Here is a 25,491-nt window from a genome sequence, read left to right on the forward strand (position 1 = left end):
GAAATTGGGTTGATATCACAGTTTATTTTTTTGGAACTTTTCTATGAAAATGTTCCCCCAGTAAGCTAGGTAAAAACAAACATACTTATAAAAACTGCAAAGGAATAAATCCCTGAGTGTGTACATTCATATGAGCCATTTAGCACCAATCTGGAATGTGACTTGACAACGATGTTAAACATGAACACAACCAAAACAAACTTGACCTCTGGTCCAAAATAAAGTTAAAAAAAAAGTTTCTACCTGTAGAAGAACATTAGAAGTTGTTTTGCATACACTCTCTCACTCACTCATTTTCTACTGCTTATCCGAACTACCTCGGGTCACGGGGAGCCTGTGCCTATCTCAGGCGTCATCGGGCATCAAGGCAGGATACACCCTGGACGGAGTGCCAACCCATCGCAGGGCATACACACACTCTCATTCACTCACGCAATCACACACTACAGACAATTTTCCAGAGATGCCAATCAACCTACCATGGACCGGGGAAGGAAACCGAAGTACCCGGAGGAAACCCCCGAGGCACGGGGAGAACATGCAAACTCCACACACAAGGCGGTGGCGGGACTCGAACCCCCAACCCTGGAGGTGTGAGGCGAACGTTCTAACCACTAAGCCACCGTGCCCCCCCTGTTTTGCATACAGTAGGATTCAAAAGACAGTTTGGGGTCGTAGTGGTTAGCAGGTTTGCCTCACACCCCGCAGGCTAAGGTTTTCTGTTACTCTGTCCTGTTTCTCTGCCTCCATTTCTACCTCCAGTTTACTCCCCCACTCCAAATACATAAATGGTATTGATTTAAATGGTTGTGTGAATATATATGCAGCAGTCCCCTGTGATGGACTGTTTTACCCCGAGTCACCTGGAATTGGTTTCTATGCTTATCGTCTATGTCGGCAGTATAAGAAGAACAGAGATGCTGTGGATGCATGGTATGTTAGGATGTAACTGAACACGCATACATTGACAGGATTTAACAGAGGTGCGCTTCAAGACCAACACCATAGAAGGCATATGACAAGTTTGCAGGACAAACAAGTAATATAAAGAAGTATATAAGTATATAAAGAAGTTACAACCAGCTTACAGATGTAGTGTCTAAGATTCATCCAGACTCAAAGCATTATTATTTTCCTACAAATATCCAAGCCACACATCCTCAACGATGACTTCAAATACACCACAGTCCTATTTGACTTTTCACCATGTAAGCATACTATGTTTTTTTCTTTCCAAATTGTTCCTATCCTTGAGCAAATCATCTGAGATTTGCTGTAGCGTTTGGCACATCCTACTGTAGGTAACGCCAGACAGGAGTAAATGTCATAATTGAGCTTTTTCCTCCCCTTTCGATGGAAGAATTACTATAAACACATGCTTGACCAATCATTTTAATAAATGTTCCTTCATGGAAGAAGAAAGGTGTCTTTTTTAAACAAAATGAGTCATAAAATTCTTTCTGACTCAAGACTGAATCATGGAGATATAAAGAAGAGAAGCAAGGTTCTGTCACTAGTGTCAATGAGGTCTGGTCATGCAGCAAATGAAGACTGATGTTTTATTCATGAGTGGCACTGTGGCAGCTCCAGGGTCTGAGGTTTGACCCCTGAGATCCTGGAGCTTACTGTCTGTGAGGGGTTTCTGCACATTCTACCAGTGTGCTTATGGGTTCTTGATTCCTCCAGGTTTTGCAGTTTCCTGCAGGGGGCTACCATCAAACCCAAAGTGTTTCAAATTCCAATTCATGACCACTGTTTTTAATGAAGCTACACAGTGCCCAGGGTAAAATGATATATCTATAGTACCCTATAAGTGCTACAACTCTGAGTGCCTTAAAATCACCCTGAGCAATTAATTCACCTCAAGCCTTACTGAGAAATCCCATCAGACCTCGCTCTCTCAGTGAGCAATTACCCCATCCACCAGGCTTTTTTAATGAGCCACTACCAGTTGGAAATCCTCTGACTTATTTCGTTTGTTTAAATATGTTGGGTCATTTCTCTGTGACTTATTTGACTTTGCCGGGGAACTGCAGCTAAGTCTACCCCAGGGATCTTTAATGCACAGGCGAGGGGGTGGGGCCTTGGGGGGACGTTACGAAGCACTGTGTTTGTTTAGCTAGAGTGGTGGAAAATGCAACCTACCATTATCCAAGTTATTATATGTAATATTGAGTTCTTATAGTTATTAGAATCTTTGCCTGGTCTCATGAATTGAATGGGTTTAGTCCAAACCTAAATAAAACCTCACAGTAACCACAGGCAGATCTCTGGAAAACTAGGATTGGCTGAGATTGACTAGTATTTGGATAGTTTATTCATAGCTAGTCTGAAGATGGAACAATTATGAAGCCAGAAACCAGATCTAAAGGGAAAAAGCTTAATATTAAAAAACAAAATTCCAAATGCAGGTGGGAAAATAATACAGTTAGGCTTCCCAAGTTTTGCTATGGTCGCTACAGCGACTATTAGTTCTATTAGTTCTATTAGATATATTAGTGACAAATTGCGCAATCATATATTTGAGATATATCATTTCCCCAAACTAACAGGTTTTTCTAGTTGATATTGGCGCTTACTCCTCAGACAAACTGCAGTTAGAAGTAGGGTCATTCCATTCGCTAGGACTGTGTGACTCACTGAAAGGTTCAAACCATACTTTTGGTTCCTATGTTTAACATTTTTTCCATCCTTTCCAGTTAGGCTCATTCTGTGGGAGCCTGGTTTAATGGAACATGTGGATCCATAAAAGTGGACCCACATGAGACAGCAGAAAATGCAGCCAAAGTTACTTTCAGAGGATCCAAGACGCATTGCTTCTTAATCATTCTTACAGGAACGGATGTAATATAAGCCCATAAAAGCTAAATCTCTCGTGTCAGTACTATGAGTGATGAGTACTATGAGTACTATAAGATATGGTAAAAAGAAACATGCAAGAATTTACTGTATCTCTTCTTATTAAAAGTCTGATTTAATCTTATTGGTTTGTTAAAATGAAACTTTACGTTCATTGATGTTGAGAATGGTGACTGTGTCTGATCTCACTGCTTTGTTTGTTTATCTGGTGAATAATGTGGCCAGATTGCAAAGTCTTCTGTTAATTGCGGAAGATTTACCAGCAGCCCAGACCACCATGATGTAACCGATTCACTGGAGGCTGCAGTATAACACACTTCAACAGTACCAATGGGTTTGTGTCTCTGAACTTCTCCACATAAACCACAAGATAGCCCATGGGACCTGAGGGTGACCATAGAAATGAAATCAGTCCAGTGGAATGTGATGGACTTTGAGGAACACCACATGAAAGATTTTTAGTTCTTTCCTCTAGAGTCAGCCTCCTACACTAATTACACTATTTTAGATGGAAACTAAGAAACCATGACTTCGTGTCTTCTATGAACAAATCCAGGTTTAACATACAGCATTTACTGTCGTATTTATTTATTTATTTATTTTAGTTCAACATATACAGATAAGTGCAAAGGTTTCTTGGTTAAAAAGGCAGGAAATTAACTTCTACCAAAATTTTAAGTTAATCCATCAGTAAAATTAAATTCCAAGAAGAAGAGGAAGAACAGAACCAATCTTTTTTGGGTCAGAAAAAAAGAAAAGAAATTATGGAGACATTAAAGACAGGACAAGATCTGGACAAATTTATTGCTATTTCAGCTGTTTATCACAGATTACTGGAGTTTTAATTTAAATAAAGTGCATGAATTTCTCTTACTGAAACCAGAAGACAAAATACCTTAGCAGGAACCATTAAGCAGGAACTGCAGACCGAAATCCAGAAGAAACCCAGCTTCTAGCAACTTCTGTCAGGTTCCAGGCTCCAGTGAGTCATTGAGTGTAAAGGATTTGCAACCAAATATCTAAACATCTCAATTTAATTTAGGGTTATTTAAATAACCCCAAATTAAATTAAAGCTGAAAATTAAAGTCTGCACTTTGAGCTCATATCCATTAATTCAGTTCATTCATTTCAACACCAATATAGTGTAGAAGACAACTAAAACAAACAGTGTAAAGTTGTAGCGCATCATTTCAGCTCCAGTGTACGATTTGTTCCACCAGAACTGCCTGAAGGTTCTTTTCATTAATTGTCTACTTTGAAAATTTTTTAATGATGTCTCTATCAAATGCTTTTTCATAATGTATAATGCTGTAAACATTATTATACTCAACCCAGATTCTAGATTATTAGATCTATAAAATCCACTACACATGACCTTTATCAAATTGTAATAGCTAAATGGGTCTAAATGGCTAAGAAGTAGGGTTGCAAAGGGGTGGAAAGTTTCCGGTAAATTTCCGGTAAATTTCCGGAAACTTTCCACGGGAACTTAAACTGGGGAATTTTGGGAATATTCCAAATTGGAAACTTTACCGGAATTTATGGGAATTTACGGGAATTTAAGGGAATTTACAGGAATTTATGGGAATTCTTTGGAAATATATTACAACCATAAATAAACATTTTTGTTTGGTCATAAGCAGACATTCATGCAAGGTAATACAAATTTTAAAAATGACCTCTTGACTGATTTAATTGTAAGTAGAGCTTTGCAATAAACATAATAAACTTAATAATTGTAATAAACATATTTCCCTATGATTGCTGTAAAATGAAAGCATCCCCCACCTTTGCCCTTCTAAAAAAGTCCCAATCAAAATGTAAAATGAAGCATTTTTCCTCAAGCTTATTAGGTCTCTGCTTCTGTGGTAGTCAAGGCCTGAAAAATGGAGGTGAACCCCCCTTAAGTGATATATGGAGGATTTTATTTTATTTCAGGGGGGGAGTGAGTGTGTGAGAGGGTCATCAAATTATCTGTGCATGTGGTAACACTCCTAATTTACTGCTTATTAAGAGTTAGTAAGGTTAGGTATTGGGTTCCATAGAATAAGGTAATGCAGAATAAGGCATTAATATGTGCTTAATACGTACTAATAAATAGCCAATATTATATTAATATTCATGCTAATAAGCAACTAGTTAAATGTCCCTAAAATAAAGTGTTACTGTGCATGTTATAGAAGAATGCAAGTACATGCAGGGGGGTTTGGCCTCAATGGCCCTCCAGTAAGCAGTGTGCTGTGTGCAAGTGACCGAGGAATGCAGGGTACAAAATCAACTTAAACTGCATTAAATCTTATTGTTTTAAACACAGTTGTGCTGCAAGATTTTTTAACTACATTTAAGTTCCTTGTTATAAGCAATTCTGCATTTGTTTAAAATTCCCAGTTTATTTCCATATATTCCCATTAATTCCCATATATTCCCGTTAATTCCCATATATTCCCGTTAATTCCCATGGAAAGTTTCCAGCTTTGAAAATTCCCAGAATTTTGCAACCCTACTAAGAAGCAACTTTTTTTTGCCATTACATTAGCCAATAGTTCATGAATAGAAAAAGCTGAATTTTCCACATGGCATATGTGAGCTCCTAGTTACAAACACATTAAAAACTATGATCAAAGGAATGGAAACAGACAAGGGATAAAGAGTTTAGTCTCTCTCAGCATGGCGCCTTTCGCTTTGAGTACCAGCTCTCAGCAGGTAGATCCATTTGGCCTAAAACCACCTTCCTCTAACACAGTGCTCAAACATCTCTCACCAGGATCCATAAACTAAGCACACATACCAGCAGGATCCCGCCACAATGACGCAAGGGAGCGAAACATTTTTACATGCAGCTCAACAGTGAGGTAGATAAAGCAGACTGTGTCAAGACAGAAGGAGATTTTGGCCCAGAGATTTTGGGCCACCCTTTGTGATGCAAGAGAGAGAAAGGTTTTAAGCATAAACATATACACATTCAGACAAACAAACAAACACACAACACAATCGAACGCTGAGTTTAATTAAATTATTAGACGAAGGGTTATGGTTAGGGTTAGGAAATATATATTAAGTTTTATATTAAACAAAGATGTTTTTTTGAAGTTAAAATGCCATTCAGATATGAAAGCAGATCTTCACCTGTGGTAAACACTATCATAAATCAACACTGTTGTGTTACCAAGGGATCTGAGACTGTTTACTTACAGAGAACCAGAGCGGAGGCTCAGCAGCCATCCTCAGGGCTGAGGAACTTATGGGAAATGGGAACATGAGGGAAGAATGAAAGCCTCCAGGAAACAGTTGGCCTAAAATGAGATCAGACTGCAGGAGAATGAGGAGAGAAATTAGTTTTATGACTGTTTCTCTCAAGAGAGTTGAGGTACAGATGAAGAAAGGGTGTCCATTTGTAGTAGGAGATGTGCTGTTTTAGTATCACTTTTTATATTAAGTAAATTGAGAATTGCTTTTATAAAGCTATGGCAAAAAATGCTTTTCATTTAAGGCTCAATTTGAGAATAAGGGAAAGCTAAAATTTTGCACTATATGCAATATATACACCTCAATATACATTTACATTGATCAAGGCATTACATGGGGGGACACGGTGGCTTAGTGGTTAGCACGTTCGCCTCACACCTCCAGGGTTGGGGGTTTGATTCCCGCCTCCCCCTTGTGTGTGTGGAGTTTGCATGTTCTCCCCGTGCCTCGGGGGTTTCCTCCGGGTACTCCGGTTTCCTCCCCGGTCCAAAGACATGCATGGTAGGTTGATTGGCATCTCTGGAAAATTGTCCGTAGTGTGTGATTGCGTGAGTGAATGAGAGTGTGTGTGTGTGCCCTGCGATGGGTTGGCACTCCGTCCTGGGTGTATCCTGCCTTGATGCCCGATGACGCCTGGGATAGGCACAGGCTCCCCGTGACCCGAGGTAGTTCGGATAAGCGGTAGAAGATGAGTGAGTGAGAAGGCATTACATGTACAGTATGTGCAAGCTTGTACATATTTTTATGTTTAATTAGAGCATAAACTTATATTTCTTTGAGTGTTATGATTCAATGTTTTCGTTGCTCTCTGAAAGTTATCACACTACGTTTCCTTGTATTGTCTGACCTTAACTTTCCTAAAAGGTATATTCTTTGTAAACGCCCAATTTCTATGCCTTTTCTATTAGCCGTTATAATACACAATAACAAGTTTCGACAAGTTGGAACAGACAAAGCAGACTTTTTATAGTGCCGTTTGTAATGCAGTGTCATCAGATATGTGTGTATATGACTATGTGACAATAATTGATCTATTGTGTGAGTACCTGGTTCAGCAGAACTAGATTTTGGCATCCATCAGGTATTTCTGGAGGGTAACCGTTATTTAAAATGTCCCCTTTCAAAATGATTTACAGTTAAACACTGACTGTAGGACCCGGATTTACTCCAGAGATACAGGCTGCTCCATCCATGCTGTCTCTCACACTCGCTTGCTTCTGCCCCAGAAATGGAGCTTCACACCTCTTGCCCCTTACCATGTCTCATTTCCTCTCTGTTGTGATGTTGCTCTTATGTATCCCATTAATCTTCATATTTTTGTTATTTATCTCCTACATGACCCATAATAAAATGCATAAATGTGCAACGCATCCTGTCAAGTTTCTGGCCTTTTGACTACACCTGATTCCCACTCTTCCTGCCACCTCCTTCTCTTGCAATCTTTTGTCCTGACCTGCAACAATTACCCTCCTGTGACAGAGAAGAGAGGAAACTCTGATCTTTTCTGCCTGGCTTTTCAACAATTTATAACCCTCTCCCACTTGCTGTAACCTCCTCTCCATCTCTCCTCCCCCCCTAACTTCTAGCATCCTTATAACTCTACTTTAGCCTGACAATTTTTTCTCTTTACAACCACCCTACACACCTTCCTCACTTTCTTCATCTACTGACCTACTCTGCCCTCTATCCTCCAGACCAAGAAAGTGTCCTCACCCGCACCCCCTGCCTCACTCACTCTCACTCATTTTCTACCGCTTATCTGAACTACCTCGGGTCACGGGGAGCCTGTGCCTCAGGCGTCATCAGGCATCAAGGCAGTATACACCCTGGACGGAGTGCCAACCCATCGCAGGGCACACACACACACTCTCATTCACTCACACAATCACACACTACGGACAATTTTCCAGAGATGTCAATCAACCTACCATGCATGTCTTTGGACCGGGGGAGGAAACCGGAGTACCCGGAGGAAACCCCCGAGGCACGGGGAGAACATGCAAACTCCACACACACAAGGCGGAGGTGGAAATCGAACCCCCAACCCTGGAGGTGTGAGGCGAACATGCTAACCACTAAGCCACCGTGCCCCCCAATTCACCCCCTGCCGTTCCAAGATATTCCAAGGAGCAACTGTTGAGATGTAAGGGCAGCACAGCAAAAGTGAAGAAAATGAAAACTTGATGGTGATCTCAGCTCATAAGGCTTTCTTATAGAGAAGTTCTTCTCTGAGGCCATGATATCACTCTGTAAGGGAAATATGATGTATCTGCATCTGAACTATGCAAGGTTCTAACAATCTCCTTTCATTTACGGCATTTGGCAGACAACTTTAACCAGAACTACTTACATTTATACAACCAAACAGTTGTGGGTCAAAGGCCAAGCTCTGTGACCCAACAGTAACAGCTTGGCAGAGGTGGGATTTGAACACATGACCTTCCATTAGTCCAAAGTCTTAACCATTAAGCTACCACTTCCTGAGTACCTATGCATCAATATCCCTCTCCCCTTTCTATCTCTTCATCACATTTCTTCACAGCTTCTAAGATTCTTGGCTAACAATCCTACCTCCTCGCCATGAACCTAACCAGTCTGTATTTAAAGCCGCTCACGTCTCCACAGCCCTTGTTGCTGTTATAGAGAAGTTCATACCCCTATAGCAGCCAATCTATCACTGATTTTGATCCATCTTGACCTCTCAGCAGCCTACAACATGGTCAATCAAAATACATGGCTGTCTATCCTCACAAATCCAGGAATTAGTATCCCAGCAGTGGTTTGCCTTTTACTGGGGTGACGGTTATATCAAGTGACATGGAAGAGATCCATATCTGCTCCATGCTGACTCCACTAATATCCCACAAGGCTCAGCACTTGGTATTCTTCCATTCTCAATCTATAAGCAAGCTCTTCCTCCCTCAGACATTCAGAGTTTAGCTTCTCATGTATCCCTGTTTCAAGCTCTTGTGATCCCCCATGAGAATCATCTACCGATGCATGCAACTTTGGTTTAGATCTGGAGAACCCACTATACTTCACTGCTAATATTTCTAGATGACTCTGTCATGTAGGTTTCTCCTTTATAAGGATCTGGCCATTTCTTTCCATGTAGCCCTCTCGAGTCCCTTATCGACTCATCACTGTGCTAATGCGAGTCTTTCCTGACATTCCACCCATGAAACTGATAAAGAATGCAGCTGTATGACTTGTTTTCTTTCATCCAAAGTTATCCCACTTTGCCCATTGCCTTGATCTCTCCACTGGAGCTACCCACGTCAAACACCAATGCTTATGTACAAAGCCACAAAACAGACCTTACTACCTGAAGGCACTTAAAAATGGCATTCTCTGTACCATCTGCAAGAAATACAGGGATCAAGACTCTTCTCTGTACTGGCACCCAGGTGGTCCACCTCTTCACATGATATTCACTTTTTCCATTGCTGTACTAATTCCTTGTTGTACTAACCATTTGTACCTTAATGGTATTCTCATACCCTGACTAACATGAGGATGTGTTTTTGACGGAGATCAAAACCGAAGCACATCTGTAAGTCACTGTGGATAAACGTATCTGCTGTAGACTTGTAAATATTTTAAAAATGGAAACTAACCTTTACTTTAAGCCTTGAAGTAATCACTTCTTCAGTACAGAAGGTTAAACACATCCCACATACAGTATACTACTCACTTAAAAAGCCAACCACTACTCGTGTGTCTCTTCAAAAGGCTCCTCCTATGTAAAGACACACTTTCTGGTACACAGAGAAACTGCGATAGAAGCATTGTCACGATGTTAATCCATAGATTAGACACTGTCTGTGCACTCTGATACAGAGCTGCAGATTTGCCCTCAGGAGAAACAAAAAAAAGCCAGGCACCATAAGCCATCTTAATATGAATACTAAAACCCTCCTGCTGTGGAGGTTATCTACCATATGACTCAGTCTCACAGCTTGTGTCTGAAGCCAAATTTGGGAATAAATAGCATCTTTCCAAACAACACTTATTATATTAGCGCCTGCGGTGAAATCCGATGGAATCTGGAATCTTTCTAGTCGGAAACCGATTATATGTAACTAAAATCAACCTCATTCAAGCTGAATGACATTACAAAGGACTTTTTTTACAGATGACTAATGAAGTAAACATTCAAATAAAGAGCAGAGATTAAAGAGCCCGAGTCTGCCTTCCTAAAACCATGAGGTAATAATCACCTCACCTTTTAAAACTGCTACCTAAGCTTGTCAAAACTTGTCTACTGACACTTCCTGAAAACTTTCAGCAATATTCCCATGGGATAAACACTACGTTTCCAAAGAGAGACAAAAAGACCTGCTTTATTATAACCGTGTGTGGCATTTAGTTTTCAATTAACTAGACAGTATAATTAATGAGTGCTTAAATGTTTTTGAATGTACTTAGGGAAATGACATCATTGTTACACTTTGGCTGACATTTTGTCTCGGTTTTCTCTTAGGTGATGTCAGACACAGGCTACTGATTTCTTTGGAACTAAAGTAAGCAGTAATTGATGTGAAATTTCCTATTTTAAAGCCTGCTGTTTATCTTCCCACTGGCCTTTTTTTAACAAGATGAAAATCTTAATAAAGATCTCACAGATTAACTGATTTGTTCCTTTGTACGAAATGAATGTCACATACTAGTATTAATAATAAGGCTCTATTGTTAATCTATGGCTTTTAATAATGAAGAGGTTCGGCCAAACTGCCCGCAGCATTATAATGATGTTTATCAGGAAGTGTAAAGGCATTTGAACCAATCAGCATCTGCCTCACAACATTCTCTACTTTTCTCAGTCCAGGGAATCATTTAGAAAACATCTTCACTGTACTGTATAAGTGGCTTAGTGGTTAGCACGTTCGCCTCACACCTCCAGGGTCGAAGTTCAATTCCCGCCTCCACCTTGTGTGTGTGGGTGTAGTTTGCATGTTCTCCCCGTGCCTCGGGGGTTTCCTCCGGGTTCCTCCCCCGGTCCAAAGACATGCATGGTAGGTTGATTGGCATCTCTGGAAAATTGTCCGTAGTGTGTGAGTGCGTGAGTGAATGAGAGTGTGTGTGTGCCCTGCGATGGGTTGGCACTCCATCCAGGGTGTATCCTGCCTTGATGCCCAATGATGCCTGAGATAGGCACAGGCTCCCCGTGGAGGTAATAGTAACTCCCCGAGGTAGTTCGGATAAGCGGTAGAAAATGAATGAATGTACTGTATAAAGATTGGGTGATGGAAATCATGGAAATATAACAGACCGAGCTCTTAAAAGATGTGAACGGAGATTGGAGTTGAAATTTCCAGAAGGCAAAGGATGCACATTTTCTGAAAAAAAGTTTGAATAAAATATTTGTTTTATTATGATATAACGGTCTCACTACAAAATGGGAATTTATATTAAAAAAAAAAAAAAAAAATGTAAATAAAATCACACTTTTTTTTTTGGCAGAAATTTCATCGAGAAATATTAAAAGGTTTGATTTTTGCTTAAAATATGAAATGGTTTGAACGGAAGCAAAACCTCGGAGAAGCAGAAAGAGAAAGAAAGAAAAAAAAAAGTGCTGAACTGGAGGAAGTACATCGAGCGTGCTTCAGTGGACTCTGTGAAACCCATCAGCACAGAGGAGGCCATTTTACTGAACTTCCTTTGCCTTTTCTTTTAGAGCAGTGTGTGTGTGTGTGTGTGTGTGTGTGTGTGTGTGTGTGCAGCATCAGTGCTGGAGAGGAAAATGGATACAATGTGAACTCCCGAGTCACACTAGTGCCATCATGTGGTGACTGCAAAAATAATTCAGCACACTTTCATCACGGTGAGGTCAGAAAAGCATTTATTGAAGATGTCAGAGGGTTAAATCATTGTAAAGGGAGAAAAGAATCACGATAGTCGCAGGTCATCACAAGTTTTCCAAAGTAAACTGCACTGGAAATGTTAATGGCGCTGCAAGACGGATGTCTTACAAGGATATAAACCGGCAACACAATTTATTAAATGTACACAAATAACAAGTACAAGTAGTAGACTGGTAATCTAAGAAAGGACTTTTAGAGCTTTTGCTTCAAATGTAAAAACATAAGAAAATACGGTCAATTCAGTATAGCACATGAGAGTTAATATACATTTAAACGGCTGCAGGCGAAACTCCTGCAAATGTAGTGTGTCTAGCAAAAGCCTAGCTTTCGGATTGAAAAGAAAAAAATCCAACCCACTGTCTGGATGAACGCGCTAGATTCCACTCAAACTATAGGAAGGTCACTTGTATAATTGCACAAGCTGAACTGTAATGTACGCATTACGACAAATAATGCAAGGTCGATTGAAAAAAGGCAAAGTGTTTAATGGAATATATGCTAGAACCTCGTACGGATGGCTCACGAACACGGCACACCTGCAGCATGCGGTGGTTGCTTAAGCTGGCGTGTAGAAAGAGATAGGATGCGTCATATGAGCTATACTACAGAGGCACGTCACCTATTTACAAAAAAAGTCAAATAAAACGCGCTGAAATGTCACTGGGCCGAAACGAGCAAGCGCCAATTTAACATCATGGTGAAAAAACCAGCAGATCTTTTCGAAAAGACTTGTTTCCTCGTATGATGACTAGTGATGAGTGGAGAACTTGCTAAAGCCCAAAATAGAAATAAATAAATAAATTAAAAAAGCGCCCGAACACATTTTTAAACCATCCCAACAGGAAATAGTACATATATTATTACTCAATAGAATCTATATTAGATATATAATTAAATATTCATTATATGCACAGCGTACAGTCAGACAACTGTGTGTACTGTATAATAGTATATCTATTTATACTTAAATAAGCAATATAACACATTCACATTTATAACCGTCGTATACCGCATTTCAACAGATAATAAAGTAAAAGCAATACAAATAAAATGTTGGTCTACGAAGTAAACCGATACTTTACAATATGTGTGTTTGGTTGTTTTGTTTTTTTTTTTGTGTTTTTTTTTGTTTTTTGCTTTATTGAAACATCTCATGCACAGAGAGGTTTCAACGTCTGTCGGAACTGGTTTGAAAATAGGCTGGGTCTAGGTGCTTGGGTAGCATGAAGGCATCTTTTTTTTTTGTCTGATTTTTTTTTGTTTTGTTTTACAAAATAAACAAACAAACAAACAAATAAATAAATAGATAAATAAAAAGCATCTCAGACTCCATCTAGGAAAAAGGGTCGGAGCGGAAACCTCGTATGGAAGACGTACTGTATGCTGTAAGCCCTTAGGATGGAAGAGTCATACACTGTATAGGTGTAGCGATGCTCACTGTGGTTCCTAAAAAAAAAAAGAAAGAAAAACAAAACAAAAGGAAACAAAAGGAAAACCTACACTACCGCTTCTCTTGAGGTGATCGCGTGTATTTTATGGAACCTATCTGATCTTATGATGGCTTACAGGTGCTACAGGTAGGATTAGCAGTTGTGTAATTACTAATTAATAATTAGTAGTCCTTTGCTTCCAGAGTTAGCCCCGTTGTCCGCCGTACAAATGTGCGAATATTTCAGCCGACTTCTTCTGCCTGATCGTGCGCCGTGGCGTTTAATGACAAACGTCGATGCTGAGAGCAATTTTTTTTCTTTTCCCTCCCTCACAAAGTCGCCTGGGACAACAGGAGCTGTGGTAACGAATGTAAATCCGTGACTTTTGTTTAATGCTTGTAATCTTTTAAACGGTTTATGATTACCACTTACACGACACATAGCTCCGTTAACAACCACATGTTTCTAGTATGTTCACAAAGTGTTAAACCCATAGAGAACCTTTATAGTATAGCGACAAAACAGGAGTGACTAAAGAATAGTCCCTTTCGGCTAATTCTAGTTTAAAAGAGTAAGTTATAGTTGGAGGGCCAATAATCACTTTTGCCCAAAGCAGCACAACATCAAGATAACACTCAGAACGAGAAAACACCAAAGTACAATTCAACACCAGCCCTTTCACGCCACAAGAAAGCACGAGTTTCTGTCCTAGTCTACGTCTCCACTCAGATTAGGCTAAAAGCTGCCAGTTAGTGTGTTTCGTGTAAATCCCAGATGCCTTGCTGCCTTGTGCTCAGGATGATCCTATCTGCTCCTAGTGAAATGATGGGCTACACTTAGGCATGAGAGGCAAAGAATCGGAGCGTTTAAACTAACAGCGGTGTGTCGTTATTTTTCGCTGCCAGGGAGTTACAATGAAACTGCCTTCGCTTCTCAGGTTCAAGGTGCAAACCTGCACTTTTGCTAACTTGAATGTATCTTCCACAGATCCAACATGCAAACTAATACAGCAAAGAACACCAAAAAATGGTAAGGAAGGAAACGGAGACCTGCACGTACACATACCTCAAACACAAGCAGGCTCGGGAAAAAAAAAAAAAAACCCAAATTGCGCTTTCGGAATTTCATGGAATTCGAGCAATGTTCACCACCACGTACATAGAGGAGAGGCGAGAAGATGTGATACACTCAGAGCGGTTAGATATTAGATTAAGCAAGATTAAGGAACTATATAGGAGCAAAAGAATTCGTTAGCGTCATTCATTGTTATTGAAACTCCACGTCTGTCTATGCAAAAGAAACACGGAAGTAGTTCAAACACCGAAAAGTAAACGCCAAGCCTCAAACATTGGCTACAGCACAAGCAAAGCTCCTGAAGGTGAAATGACCCCTATCCTGTGAGGAAAAGTCCTCTCTCGATCTCTAGAAAAGGCAGAAGTGCCAAAACGGGCACCGATAGTTACATTACAATCACTGCTGACCGCTATTCCCGCTAAGGGGAATAAGGAGAGAACTTTCCAACTATATTACAGCAAAACTGCACAAACTCCAGGCACAATTTGGGTTGGCAACATTAATGTAGAGCGATGTAAAGTAACACGGCCCTGGGAATGGGAGTCATTCAGGGGTGCGTAGGGCCCCTATCAGAGATCTGCTAGAGGTCTCAGGCCTCCGAAAGAACGGCACTGAAAACCGAGCGCAGCAGGCTGGAGGAGTGAAAAGAGCTGCCTAACAGCCTTAAAGGCCAGTGAGGTCAACAATGGCCTTGATGAAGATGGTGTCATCACGGATGTAGGAGTTCTTGGAGTCGAGCTTAGGGAGGGGGCAGAAGAGAGGGCATCCGCTGGCGATGTTCATGTCGCTGACAGGTCTCTGGAACGACGAGGACGAGATGTCGGGCCGGAAGGCGTCAATGATGTGCTCTCTGTTATTCTGGTCAAGCAGCATCAGGGTGACCTGCAAGTGTGGAATTGGACAAGTTTTACTTGTTATAGTTTTATGCCCAAAATGCAGTAATGTGCTTTATTACACCGACAATGATTTAAGTCGAAACCACTATGCATGTGTCCTGATGAGGGCTTCTTCAACCAGGGTTCTTTCACTGATCTTCTTCAACCAGGTTTCTTCAACCAGGCTTTGTCAGCCACAATTCTTCAATTGATCTTGTTTAACCAGGATTCGTCAGCCAGGATTCTTCAACCGAGCTTCTTCAACTAGGCGTCATCAACCAGGGCTTCGTCAACCAGGGCTTCGTCAACCAGGGCGTCGTCAACCAGGCGTCGTCAACCAGGGCGTCGTCAACCAGGGCGTCGTCAACCAGGGCGTCGTCAACCAGGGCGTCGTCAACCAGGGCGTCGTCAACCAGGCGTCTTCAACCAGGCGTCTTCAACGGATCGCAACCAGGGTCGCATGGCCTCAATAAGGCTTACTTCAATCTTTAAATTGGCCACACAAAGCTGATAATTCTTTTTTGAGAAAAAGTCTTCCACCAAGGTACAACTATTATCTTGCTATTGCTATTACAAATAATAACACAAACTATAAGTGAATAAAAAGTAATAAAAAAAGTGTGTTAAAGTTCATTGGATGTTCCTTAAGGTCCTGAAACAGCACACCTTATCCTGGTTTACTCCTCACCAAGGTGTGCTGTTGCAGGACGTTAACCAGGGACAGCGGGTGGAATGTGACCCGTCATCACACAGTGTTATCTAATAAATACTGTTTTTACATGAACAAAGCAGAAATGTTAACTGTGCCTAATCTTCACATTTGAGACATTTTAAGTAAAATGAAGGTGTGATGAGAAATACCTTCTGGTTAAAAGGCCACTTAAGCAAGGCATCACTGTGTCCCCTCATCACCACGAAGAACAGAGACAAGTGAGTGCCGCGCCCTGTTCCATCCCCGTTCAGGTAGATGCGCAAACACATCTTGTAGCCATACTTGCTTGTATAAAATGCTGCAAAACAGAGGAATGTATTACAACATTTAGACTAACAACAATACTAGTACGATTTAACTGAAGTCTCCCATCTGTACCAGGTGAGAACATGGCTGGGGCTCTTCCAGCTACAGCGTCTTGCCTCTTCTTGGCAAAGTCTGTGATCTTCCACACAAACACGCCGTCATAGGTGGCGGCTGACATTTCTCTCATCTTGCTCTCCATCTCCACGATGGAAAGATCCCTTAGCCCCACCGTCCTCTCCAGCTGACGTACCTGAAGATGGATCGCGGAAGCAGAGGTAAGTGGTGTACAGTCAAGTACTACAGACGCTCACACACTACAGTAAAGGTTTGTTGCCTGTGAAACTTATCAAGCTGAATGATTTGATTCTAGGGCTGGGCGATAAAACGATAACGATATCTATCGCGATAGACACGCGATCGATATCAATAAAAAAATGTGTTCGATAAAACGTTCGATATTCTTTATTCTTCGTCGGAAGGAAACAGAAGTTGCGAAGCAAGTTTGGTTGCATTAACAAAGGCACTCACTCTCTGGTAACCTAGCCACGTAGGGAGTGACACAGCCAATCATGTAACAGTATCGAGTTTGGTTGCGCCATATCGTTGTCTCGTGCTGGTCTGCTGGATTCCTCTTCAGTAACCGGCAACTGATGAGCAGAAAATGAGCCGCAGCGAGTGAGGAAATTGTAAATAAAAGAGGAAATGTCAGCTACTTTTTTATATTTCTGCAGGTTTTATATTTCAAACAATGTTACTGTACTGTATCAGGTTTGTTTTTTATATTACAGATGTATCTCAGCCTACCTCAGTTTTATTTATGTTTACAAAACACTGTAGATATTTTAAAACACTTTATTCACCAGAAGGTGAACAGCTAGTGAACTTCCTAGCACTAAACTTGCACTAAATTCTCAGGTTTCTCTGTTTATATTTAACACTTTGCACTATTTTATTACACTTTATTAAGCATTTCTTAACATTTTCTTTCATTTTGCACCTTAAATGTTAAGAGATAATTATTAAGTGTTCATTGTGACTTTAGACTTGTGTTTACATTTTATTTATTTGAGTTTTCCTGCTTGTTGACATTTCTGTCTTAATAACTGAGGGGATGATGATCAGAGGAAGGTTAAGTTTAAAATAATAATGTTTAAATGTAATATATTTTTCATGTTTAATGTAATGTCCTTATTTTAAATGGGTCATAAAAAATATCAATAATTATCGAATATCGACCGATATGAAACACTGATATCGTGATACAGTTTTCAGCCGTATCACCCAGCCCTATTTGATTCTATAACTTAATGCCTTCCAGGCTTTCGCACTAAGCTGGTATTGTATAAAGCATACAGGAGAATTAAATTGGGACACAGAACGGTAGTTTGAATGGCAAATGGGTCAGACCATATCCTCAAATTTTGGCCAACTATTTTGGAGTGCTGTTTGGTCATCATTTTGCTGATGAAGGCAGGCAGCCAACAGACACAACCAAAGAATATTTAAATATTACATTATATGTTCATTTATAGATCCATAATTTTAGAAACATTAAAAAGGCTTTGGGCAAATGCACGTTACTTGTCTTTGACCCATATTTATTAAGCACTCAACTTTTCAGAAGTTTCCTCGATTTTAAGTTCTTTTTTTTTCTCGAAGCACTTCATCACCTTGTTGTTGAGGATCTCGATCTTGTCCTGGTCGAGCCGGTGCTGGCGGTTGTAAGCCTCCATGGTGGTGGCTGAGCGCTCCATCTCGCGATTCAGCACGCACACAATGTTCTCGAAGGTGCTGGCCTTCAGCTCGAGCTCCTGGCAGCGACGGCTCAGCTCGGCCACCTTGGTCTTCTCGCTGTGCAGCTGCAGCTCGAGGGCGGCGCCGACAGCGCTGGGCAATGGGGTGAATGAGGTGGTCAGGGTGGGTGCGGGTGGCGCAGGAGGTGGAGGATTAGGCGCAGGCGCGCACGGCACGCAGGGCCCCTGCACGGGAGCCCCAGCGCTCAGCTGACCCAGCTTGACTTCCAGCTCGCACAGAGACTGCTGCAGCTCCTTGAGCTTGTGGCTGGCCAGTTCCAGGCCCTGCGGCTGCAGGCTCTCCACGCTCACCTTGATGCCCATGATAAAGTGCAGCAGCAGATTCAGGTGCTCGTACGAGCACGCCCGCTCGTGCTCATGGATCTTCTCCTTCTCCACCTGCAAGTGAGATTCTTATAGATTCTTTTGGAATAACACACAGAAAAAGTGCCTTGGGGCTTTTAATTCCAGAACTCAACCCTTCTATTCTTGTACACACACACACACACACACACACACACACACACAAATTTGCTTCTCCACCAACCGTAACCAAACACGGTGAACCAGAAAGCACTGGCAGATTTGCTCTTGACCATGGATGGTGTCTTAAAAGTAAAAAAACAGAAATAAATAAAATAAATAAAAGAGTGTAATGCTGTAAGAACGGGGTACTCACAGACATGTCGCAGCCAACAACGTGAAATCTGCATGGGGTGCGGAATTTGGTACACAGCTTAATGTGATCCACGTACTTACATAAACAGAAAAAGAGAGAAAAAGCATCAAGCATGAACAACAAATCAGTTCAGCAGGTAATAATAATAATAATAATAATAATAATAATAATAATATGATGTGTATTCACCTTTTCTCTGGGAATTTTCTTCTTCGCACAGCCTTCACAAATCATTGGGTATTTTGGACAAATCTCATCGTGGGCCTAAAAATCAAGAAAAATCACTCTTGGCTTTGTTCCACAATCGTGCTCACACTAAACACTCATCCCGTAAGAAAAAAAAACTAAAGTGTTCACCTTAATGTTTTTAAAATGAAAAGGTTCTTTGCAGTATTTGCAGTTCAGAGTCCTCTCTGGGCATTCGCGCTCGTTGTGACGTTCAAGTTCGTTGGCTCTCAGGAGCTCTTTGCAGGACGGACACGGGATGATCATAAAATCACACTGTCCCTCGTGGGTAGCCTGGAGGGGTAATAAACAGAAGTGTACAAAAACATGTGAGGATGATCTGAACCTTTCACCCGAATGTTTCCACAATGTCAGCAGGAGAGCGCGTGACGTGACGTGTTGCATCATTATGGAAATATTGTGAAGAAAGAACAACGTGATGGGCAAAAGAGCGACAGAACAACACAGCATTGATCACTGATAATTGTTCAGCAGTATAATTCACAATAAATGTTCTAGTTTGAAAATTGGAAGTGTACATGTGTGGCATCAAATTGTATCCTGGTTAGAACATTCTCTGACCCAAGTTTAACCCTTTTTACCAGCAGAATGGAAATCATCTTATCAGCCCTTTTTAATCATTAGACACAAACGAGTGGTAGCAATGCCCTTAACCCTCAATTGCTCAGTTGTACAAAATGAGTCTCTCTGAATAAGGACATCTGCCGAATGCCATAAAGGTAAATGAATCAGGATTCTCTCAGTGAACATTTGAAGACTTAGGCAGGAATAAATTAGTGTTAAGTGTTAGAGGCTTTTTACACCTGGTCACTTCATGCGTTTTCTGTGATCCGATAGCTATCCGATGGTAAAAAGACCAGGTCTAAATGCCCTACGAAACGTTTTCGAGACGGATATAAATCCGATCGTTCAAACCACTTCAGGAGGTGGTCTGGGACGCATTTCAGATGAAACTGGACAGGTGTAAATGAATGTGGTTGTTCAAACCACGTACGTCAGCCCTAGAGGTCTTCACGGGTCCACTTAGATCCGAAAACCCGAGGTCCGACCCGAGACCCAAGCGAGTTCGGGTCTAAAGACCCAAACTACTGTATCTCGTGTGTGTGTATCGACTCGAGTCCTTTTCCAACCTCTCCTCTGTTTGCCAAGACCGCTTGCAAATTCGGGTCACTTCGGGTCGAGTACATTTCTTTAGACCCGAGAAGACCTCTAGTCAGCGCTATACTCCTCCCAAACGGAAGTACGTCACTCGCAGGTGATCTTTCACCCAGGTGTCTCGTTGGGTCTTAAAATGCGCTGCTGCCGCCAGCGAAAACACAGCAAACAGTAAATGCTGTTTTTTGTAGCATAACCCTCGTAACAAGTTTTTCCATCTTCTTTTTGATTGCGTTCTGAAAGCCGCATACACCAAAGTGTGTTCCATTTCATTTACCCCGGAAATGAGGTCAAATATATTTGCATTTTGGGCGGGAGTAGAAAGATCGGTTCGATATACCCGATTCGCCGAGACGCATTTATGTGGCCTAATGTAAATGGACCAGTTTTAACAAATCAGATAGCTATCAGATCAGAGAAAACACATGAAGTGACCAGGTGTAAAAAGGCCCTTAGTTTTAGTCTGTAATGAACTCAGAAATGACCCTGACCTATTAGTTTCTCAGGAGCTCTTGGTTGCACAGTTCCACTTGACTATAAACAGTTGTAGAAAGGACATTATTATGAGGTTCATAATAATGTCATCTCAGGGAGTCTTTCCTTGCCACCATCACCTCGGACTTACTTATTGGAGATAGATGTTTGAGATAAACAGTAACTTAATTTTAAATTTGACAATTTTCTGTAATTATTGTGCTTCAATGCTTCTATAAAGCTGCTTTGAGACAAAGTCACTTGTTAAAAAGCGCTATAGAAATGAACTGAATTGAAAACTGAATTGTTGGCTTTTGGCGTGAGATGTTTTACACAGAATATTACAGGTTGAAGAGAACACCGTCAAAAATTTCAGGTACTTATGAAGAAGCACTTGAGGCATCTGAGAGAGAGAAAAAAAAAAATCAGTCTGATGTCATCATTTACGTATGAATGCTCGGAGTGTCTACTTTAATATGACCTTCATGATAACCACCACTGGAGTGCGACATGACAAAGGCATTCAACGTTGTACATGAAACAAACAAAACAGGATTTTTTTGGTGCAGATTTAACAAACACTGTGGTAAAACCTACGAGGTTTAAACATTTTTGACTTGTGAGACAAGTGTTGACTCTGGCGGATGGGACAAAAGGAGACCAATAGTGACTCAGCCGTCACTGCTTGTTTGTGATGCTGTTTGTGATGATCGCAAATATCTTTTGCTGTTTTCAAATATATAATACTTCCAATTTGTCTGGTTCAAATATATGTAAGGGATGCATGAAAATCTCACCACCGCACCTCATATTCCTTGATGGTTCCTGTCCAGCTGCAGCCTTCGTTGATACAAACTGCTTCGAGGGCTTCGACTTCTCTCTTAGCAGCGTTGTCAGGAAAAGCCTGTGGGAAGTTTACAGATGACGTGTCATTGAAAAATCTAATAGGTCCAAGCTTAGTGGAGGAACACAATAACTATTTCAAATACAAGAAGTGTTCAAATAAATTACTAAACTACACCCAGATAAAAAAAAAAAAACACTCTTAGGATCAGACAGATAAGAGAAAATCTTCCCAAAGCTCTAAAGTTGTGTTTTATTCAACTTTCATACATGTTTCTTTTACGTTTTCAGTCTGAATAGGAATTAATTATACAGATTTAGACTTTCATTTCCAATAAGCTGTGACTGATGAATTCATTAACGTGTTCTACAAATTACAGATGGACCAAGCTGATACTGAGTCACTGAGATATTGGTATGTGTGATAAACCCTGCCTGAATTTCTGCATCAGGAGCAGACTGGACTTCCAAACCAATGTTCTGACACAAACACCAGATATAAACAATCTTAAACCGCTGTATCTGTGATATTTCATCACGGAAAATTCAAAGATTTGCTCGTTTACTGTTTGTTCTTTGACAATATTTTTAAATGGATATCTTTTATAGGTAATATCCAGGATCTCCTGAGTATCTGCATGTGTGTGTGTGTGTATGTTGCTTTCTCTTTTCTGGAAAAACTTTTATTAACTGCCTCACCAGCAGCTAGACTTCCACAGCAATGAGGGTGGGGTTAACAGGATTTTCTGCTCTCTCATCAGTACATTAACAAGTATCAGATTTCCAGTGTGTGCTAATCACACATATACTACTAACATGGCAGATAAGAGAAGAAGAAGAAGAAGAAGAAGAAGAAGAAGAAGAAGAAGAAGAAGAAGAAGAAGAAGGAAATGAAAACACTCCTTTTAATCAATCCAATACTCTCATAGTTTCAACTCTTGAAAGAAGTCGTGTTTTAACAGTCTTGGCATTATATCAAGCAGCATGATGAGGGAGCTGCCTGCAAGGATTTTTCAAGATGCTCTTCCCACACATGCTGAGAACTCGTTGGATGATGTTCCTGATTTCTGAATATTACAACAACCACAACAACAACAACAACAATATTTTAAGAATTAAAAAGTAAAAATTTTTACAAATGCATGCATTTATCTTAAATTTTTTTTTGTAAATAAAATTGAACTTAAATGAAGTCATTAAAACATAAAATTCACTATTAATGACAAAAACAAAAATATAGGAACTAACCATTAAAAAAAGATCTTGTTTAATAGGTTGTAAATTATGAATAATGCTATTATTGTTCTTGTTGTTCTAAAGAAGAAAAAGAAGAATGAGCTCTATTATGTGAATAACTACAAACAATATAAAATGAAGATGATTCTTGATTTTGAAGAAAACTTTCAGTTTCGTTTTGTTTTTTTTTTTTTTTTATAATTTTGTTTTGTAAATAGTTTCACTTTCTAAAGCGCTTATTTCTGACATTCAACATACATTTACGCTTAAAAATATTTTTTCTTGGGATGCCATTGTACTCACTCTCCCTCACTCATTTTCTACCGCTTATCCGAACTACCACAGGTCAGCCTGTGCCTATCTCAGGCGTCATCGGGCATCAAGGCAGGATACACTCTGGACGGAGTGCCAACCCATCGCAGGACGGGATGCCTTTGTACTTTTTTTTATTTTTTATTTATAATAATATAATTTGTAATTTTTATTACTAATTTGAAATTTTTGATTTATAACTATTAGTAATTATTATTATTATTATTACTATTATAATTAATGTTTTACTACTACTAATATCAACAACAACATCAACAAAACAACAATAATAATAATAATAATACAGAGCCAGAGTAAACAAGCATGCATTTCTTTTAACTACCTCCATCCTCTGATAGTTAGGGAACTTTATTTATTTATTTGTTTGTTTGTTTTCTCATTTATTTATTTAATTTGGGGGATAAATCCATTCACATCCAGCAACACTATTTTCTCTTAAAGACTATATTTCAGCATATCAGACATTGACTGTAAGTGCTTACTATAATAAATATAAAAAAAAATGACAAATATTATAAATCTTTCCCTCTGTGTGTGTGTGTGTGTGTGTGTGTGTGTATGTATATGAGGCTTCACTTACACAGCCCTGTTTCAGAATCGATGTTGGCTCCTCAAATATATCTTCTTTTATACAAGCACTGCATTTTTGGGGACCAGAACTGAAAACAAAAAAAAGAGAGACAGAGAGAGAGAGAAACGTGTTAGAGAGAAAAAAAATGTCGTGCGATGTGGTGTTATTTCACATTTCTGCCCGAATAAACGATCGAGTCATAATGTGCCTGGCAACAACAGGACACAATGAATGTAACGGAACAGGAGCTAACTAACTAACTATGCTAACCTCAAGCCCTTTCTTTTGTTCGGTTTGCCTCAAAAACTCACCTTTTACTCACAACGTCATGAAGAAAAACCGTGAGCTAAACGTCCCAGCAGTGACCATGAATGTTTTATTAGGCGTGTCATGTGATAATAATGAGATATTAGCAGACTTTTGGTAGGTGTGAGCTTATTGTAGCTTAGCATTAGCTTAGCATTAGCATGTTGCTCCATGGCACTGAGCGCTTACCTCACTGTTTTGTTAAAGCAGTAGGAACAGAATCGGTGTCCGCACTGCGCCTGAAAAGGCCTCCGTAGGATTTTCTGACAGATGTTACACAGATGCTTTTCTTCCAGCTTGTTGGCAAGGATTTTCCTCGGGAAGCCCGGCTTGTTGCCTTCCAGTGAAGACGGAGGGGACGGTTCCTGTGCAGCCATTATTATTCCCGAGCGAGCATGTGACCTGAGCCGGGAAATGAAACCGAGCTCAGTGCATTGGGATGAAAGAAAGCATGAGCTATATCGAACATCCGTTATTTAAACAGCCCTAATGCTTAGTCATTATTGCATTATAACCTATTACGGATCGCATTGCATCCTGCTCACGTGCTTGGCTTTTTTTTGTTACCAAGGTTACTTACAGATCATTCCATTCCCAGATTGACGAATGTGCAAAATACGAACCCAAGCATTATTTTACATAGATTTTTCTCGCTAAGGTTTTGTATTCCTGATCATGTTGGTTATCATTTTAGAAACGTTTTGAAGGAAAAATAAACCTACCATAATACGTTCTGATAATTTATCGATTAAGCCTGAGCATCCCAAAACCACCATCGCTACATCACTATTTCTCAAAGTGATGTTTTTTTGTTGTTGTTGTTCGTTTATTTATTTATTTATTTATTTTTTAACGGTAACGGGCAGCTTCGTAAATAAAAAAGTACGCGTTGTGCTGTCGCTTGAGCTAGGAGTCGGTTCCGAAAAAAAAAGAATCGGTTCTCCTATTCCAAAGAATTGGGAATTCAGAGTCGACCACAAAGCTACAGGAAACGAGTGCAATGTGAATCTTTCGAGACACAAGGGATTGATAACAAGACATCAGCATTATATTCTCGGATTAACTAGAATATGGCAAAAAAAAAAAAAAATGCCTAAAAGAGTGAATTAGAGCATAAAAGTGATTCAGATGGTACCATAGCCGTTAATAAATGTTTAAAAAACCCTTATCATCATTAAGTTACAAAAGGGTATAATTTACTTAATTAACATTGCATTATTTTGTTTTGTGTGCGTTTAGTTTTATAATCGAGAATCGAAATTATTGTTTCGAATTGACTCTTGGAATCGATTCATTGTTCTCGATTCCCAATACCCGGAATTAGACTCAGAACAGGAGCGCTCGGAGTTGTTTGTTTAACTTTTTTAATAATATAAAAGCCTATGAATGAGTACATATTTATTAATAACATTGATCCTTTATGTTGTTCAATACTTTTTACGTATCGATTTACTAAATTATTAAATACAATTTTTACATATGTCGTAT

At 40.0% G+C, this 25,491-nt stretch overlaps 1 protein-coding gene across 5 annotated transcripts in view; it reads right to left on the minus strand.

Annotated features, from left to right (window-relative positions):
- traf2a (Tnf receptor-associated factor 2a) overlaps positions 1 to 24,596 on the minus strand; it is a 47,420-nt gene extending 22,824 nt beyond the window's left edge. Inside the window, exons 1-11 of one of the 5 annotated variants that reach the window (XR_009649302.1) lie at positions 24,193 to 24,595; positions 23,707 to 23,785; positions 21,520 to 21,618; positions 19,197 to 19,358; positions 19,029 to 19,103; positions 18,840 to 18,914; positions 18,038 to 18,559; positions 16,440 to 16,617; positions 16,211 to 16,359; positions 15,436 to 15,856; positions 15,217 to 15,356 (exon numbers count right to left, since the gene is read on the minus strand). Coding sequence is in view for 4 of the 5 variants with exons in the window: in XM_060884048.1 (XP_060740031.1) it covers positions 15,138 to 15,356; positions 16,211 to 16,359; positions 16,440 to 16,617; positions 18,038 to 18,559; positions 18,840 to 18,914; positions 19,029 to 19,103; positions 19,197 to 19,358; positions 21,520 to 21,618; positions 23,707 to 23,785; positions 24,193 to 24,380 (1,746 nt within the window). In the remaining variant the exon portion in view is untranslated. Of the gene's footprint in view, positions 1 to 11,920; positions 15,857 to 16,210; positions 16,360 to 16,439; positions 16,618 to 18,037; positions 18,560 to 18,839; positions 18,915 to 19,028; positions 19,104 to 19,196; positions 19,359 to 21,519; positions 21,619 to 23,706; positions 23,786 to 24,192 lie in introns of those variants that run through there. The other 4 variants (XM_060884048.1, XM_060884051.1, XM_060884052.1 and 1 more) reach the window with 4 other exon arrangements.
- Positions 24,597 to 25,491: the final 895 nt, after the last annotated feature.

The sequence above is a fragment of the Tachysurus vachellii genome, chromosome 12 (genome assembly GCF_030014155.1).
Source record: "Tachysurus vachellii isolate PV-2020 chromosome 12, HZAU_Pvac_v1, whole genome shotgun sequence".
Taxonomy (NCBI): Eukaryota; Metazoa; Chordata; class Actinopteri; order Siluriformes; family Bagridae; genus Tachysurus; species Tachysurus vachellii.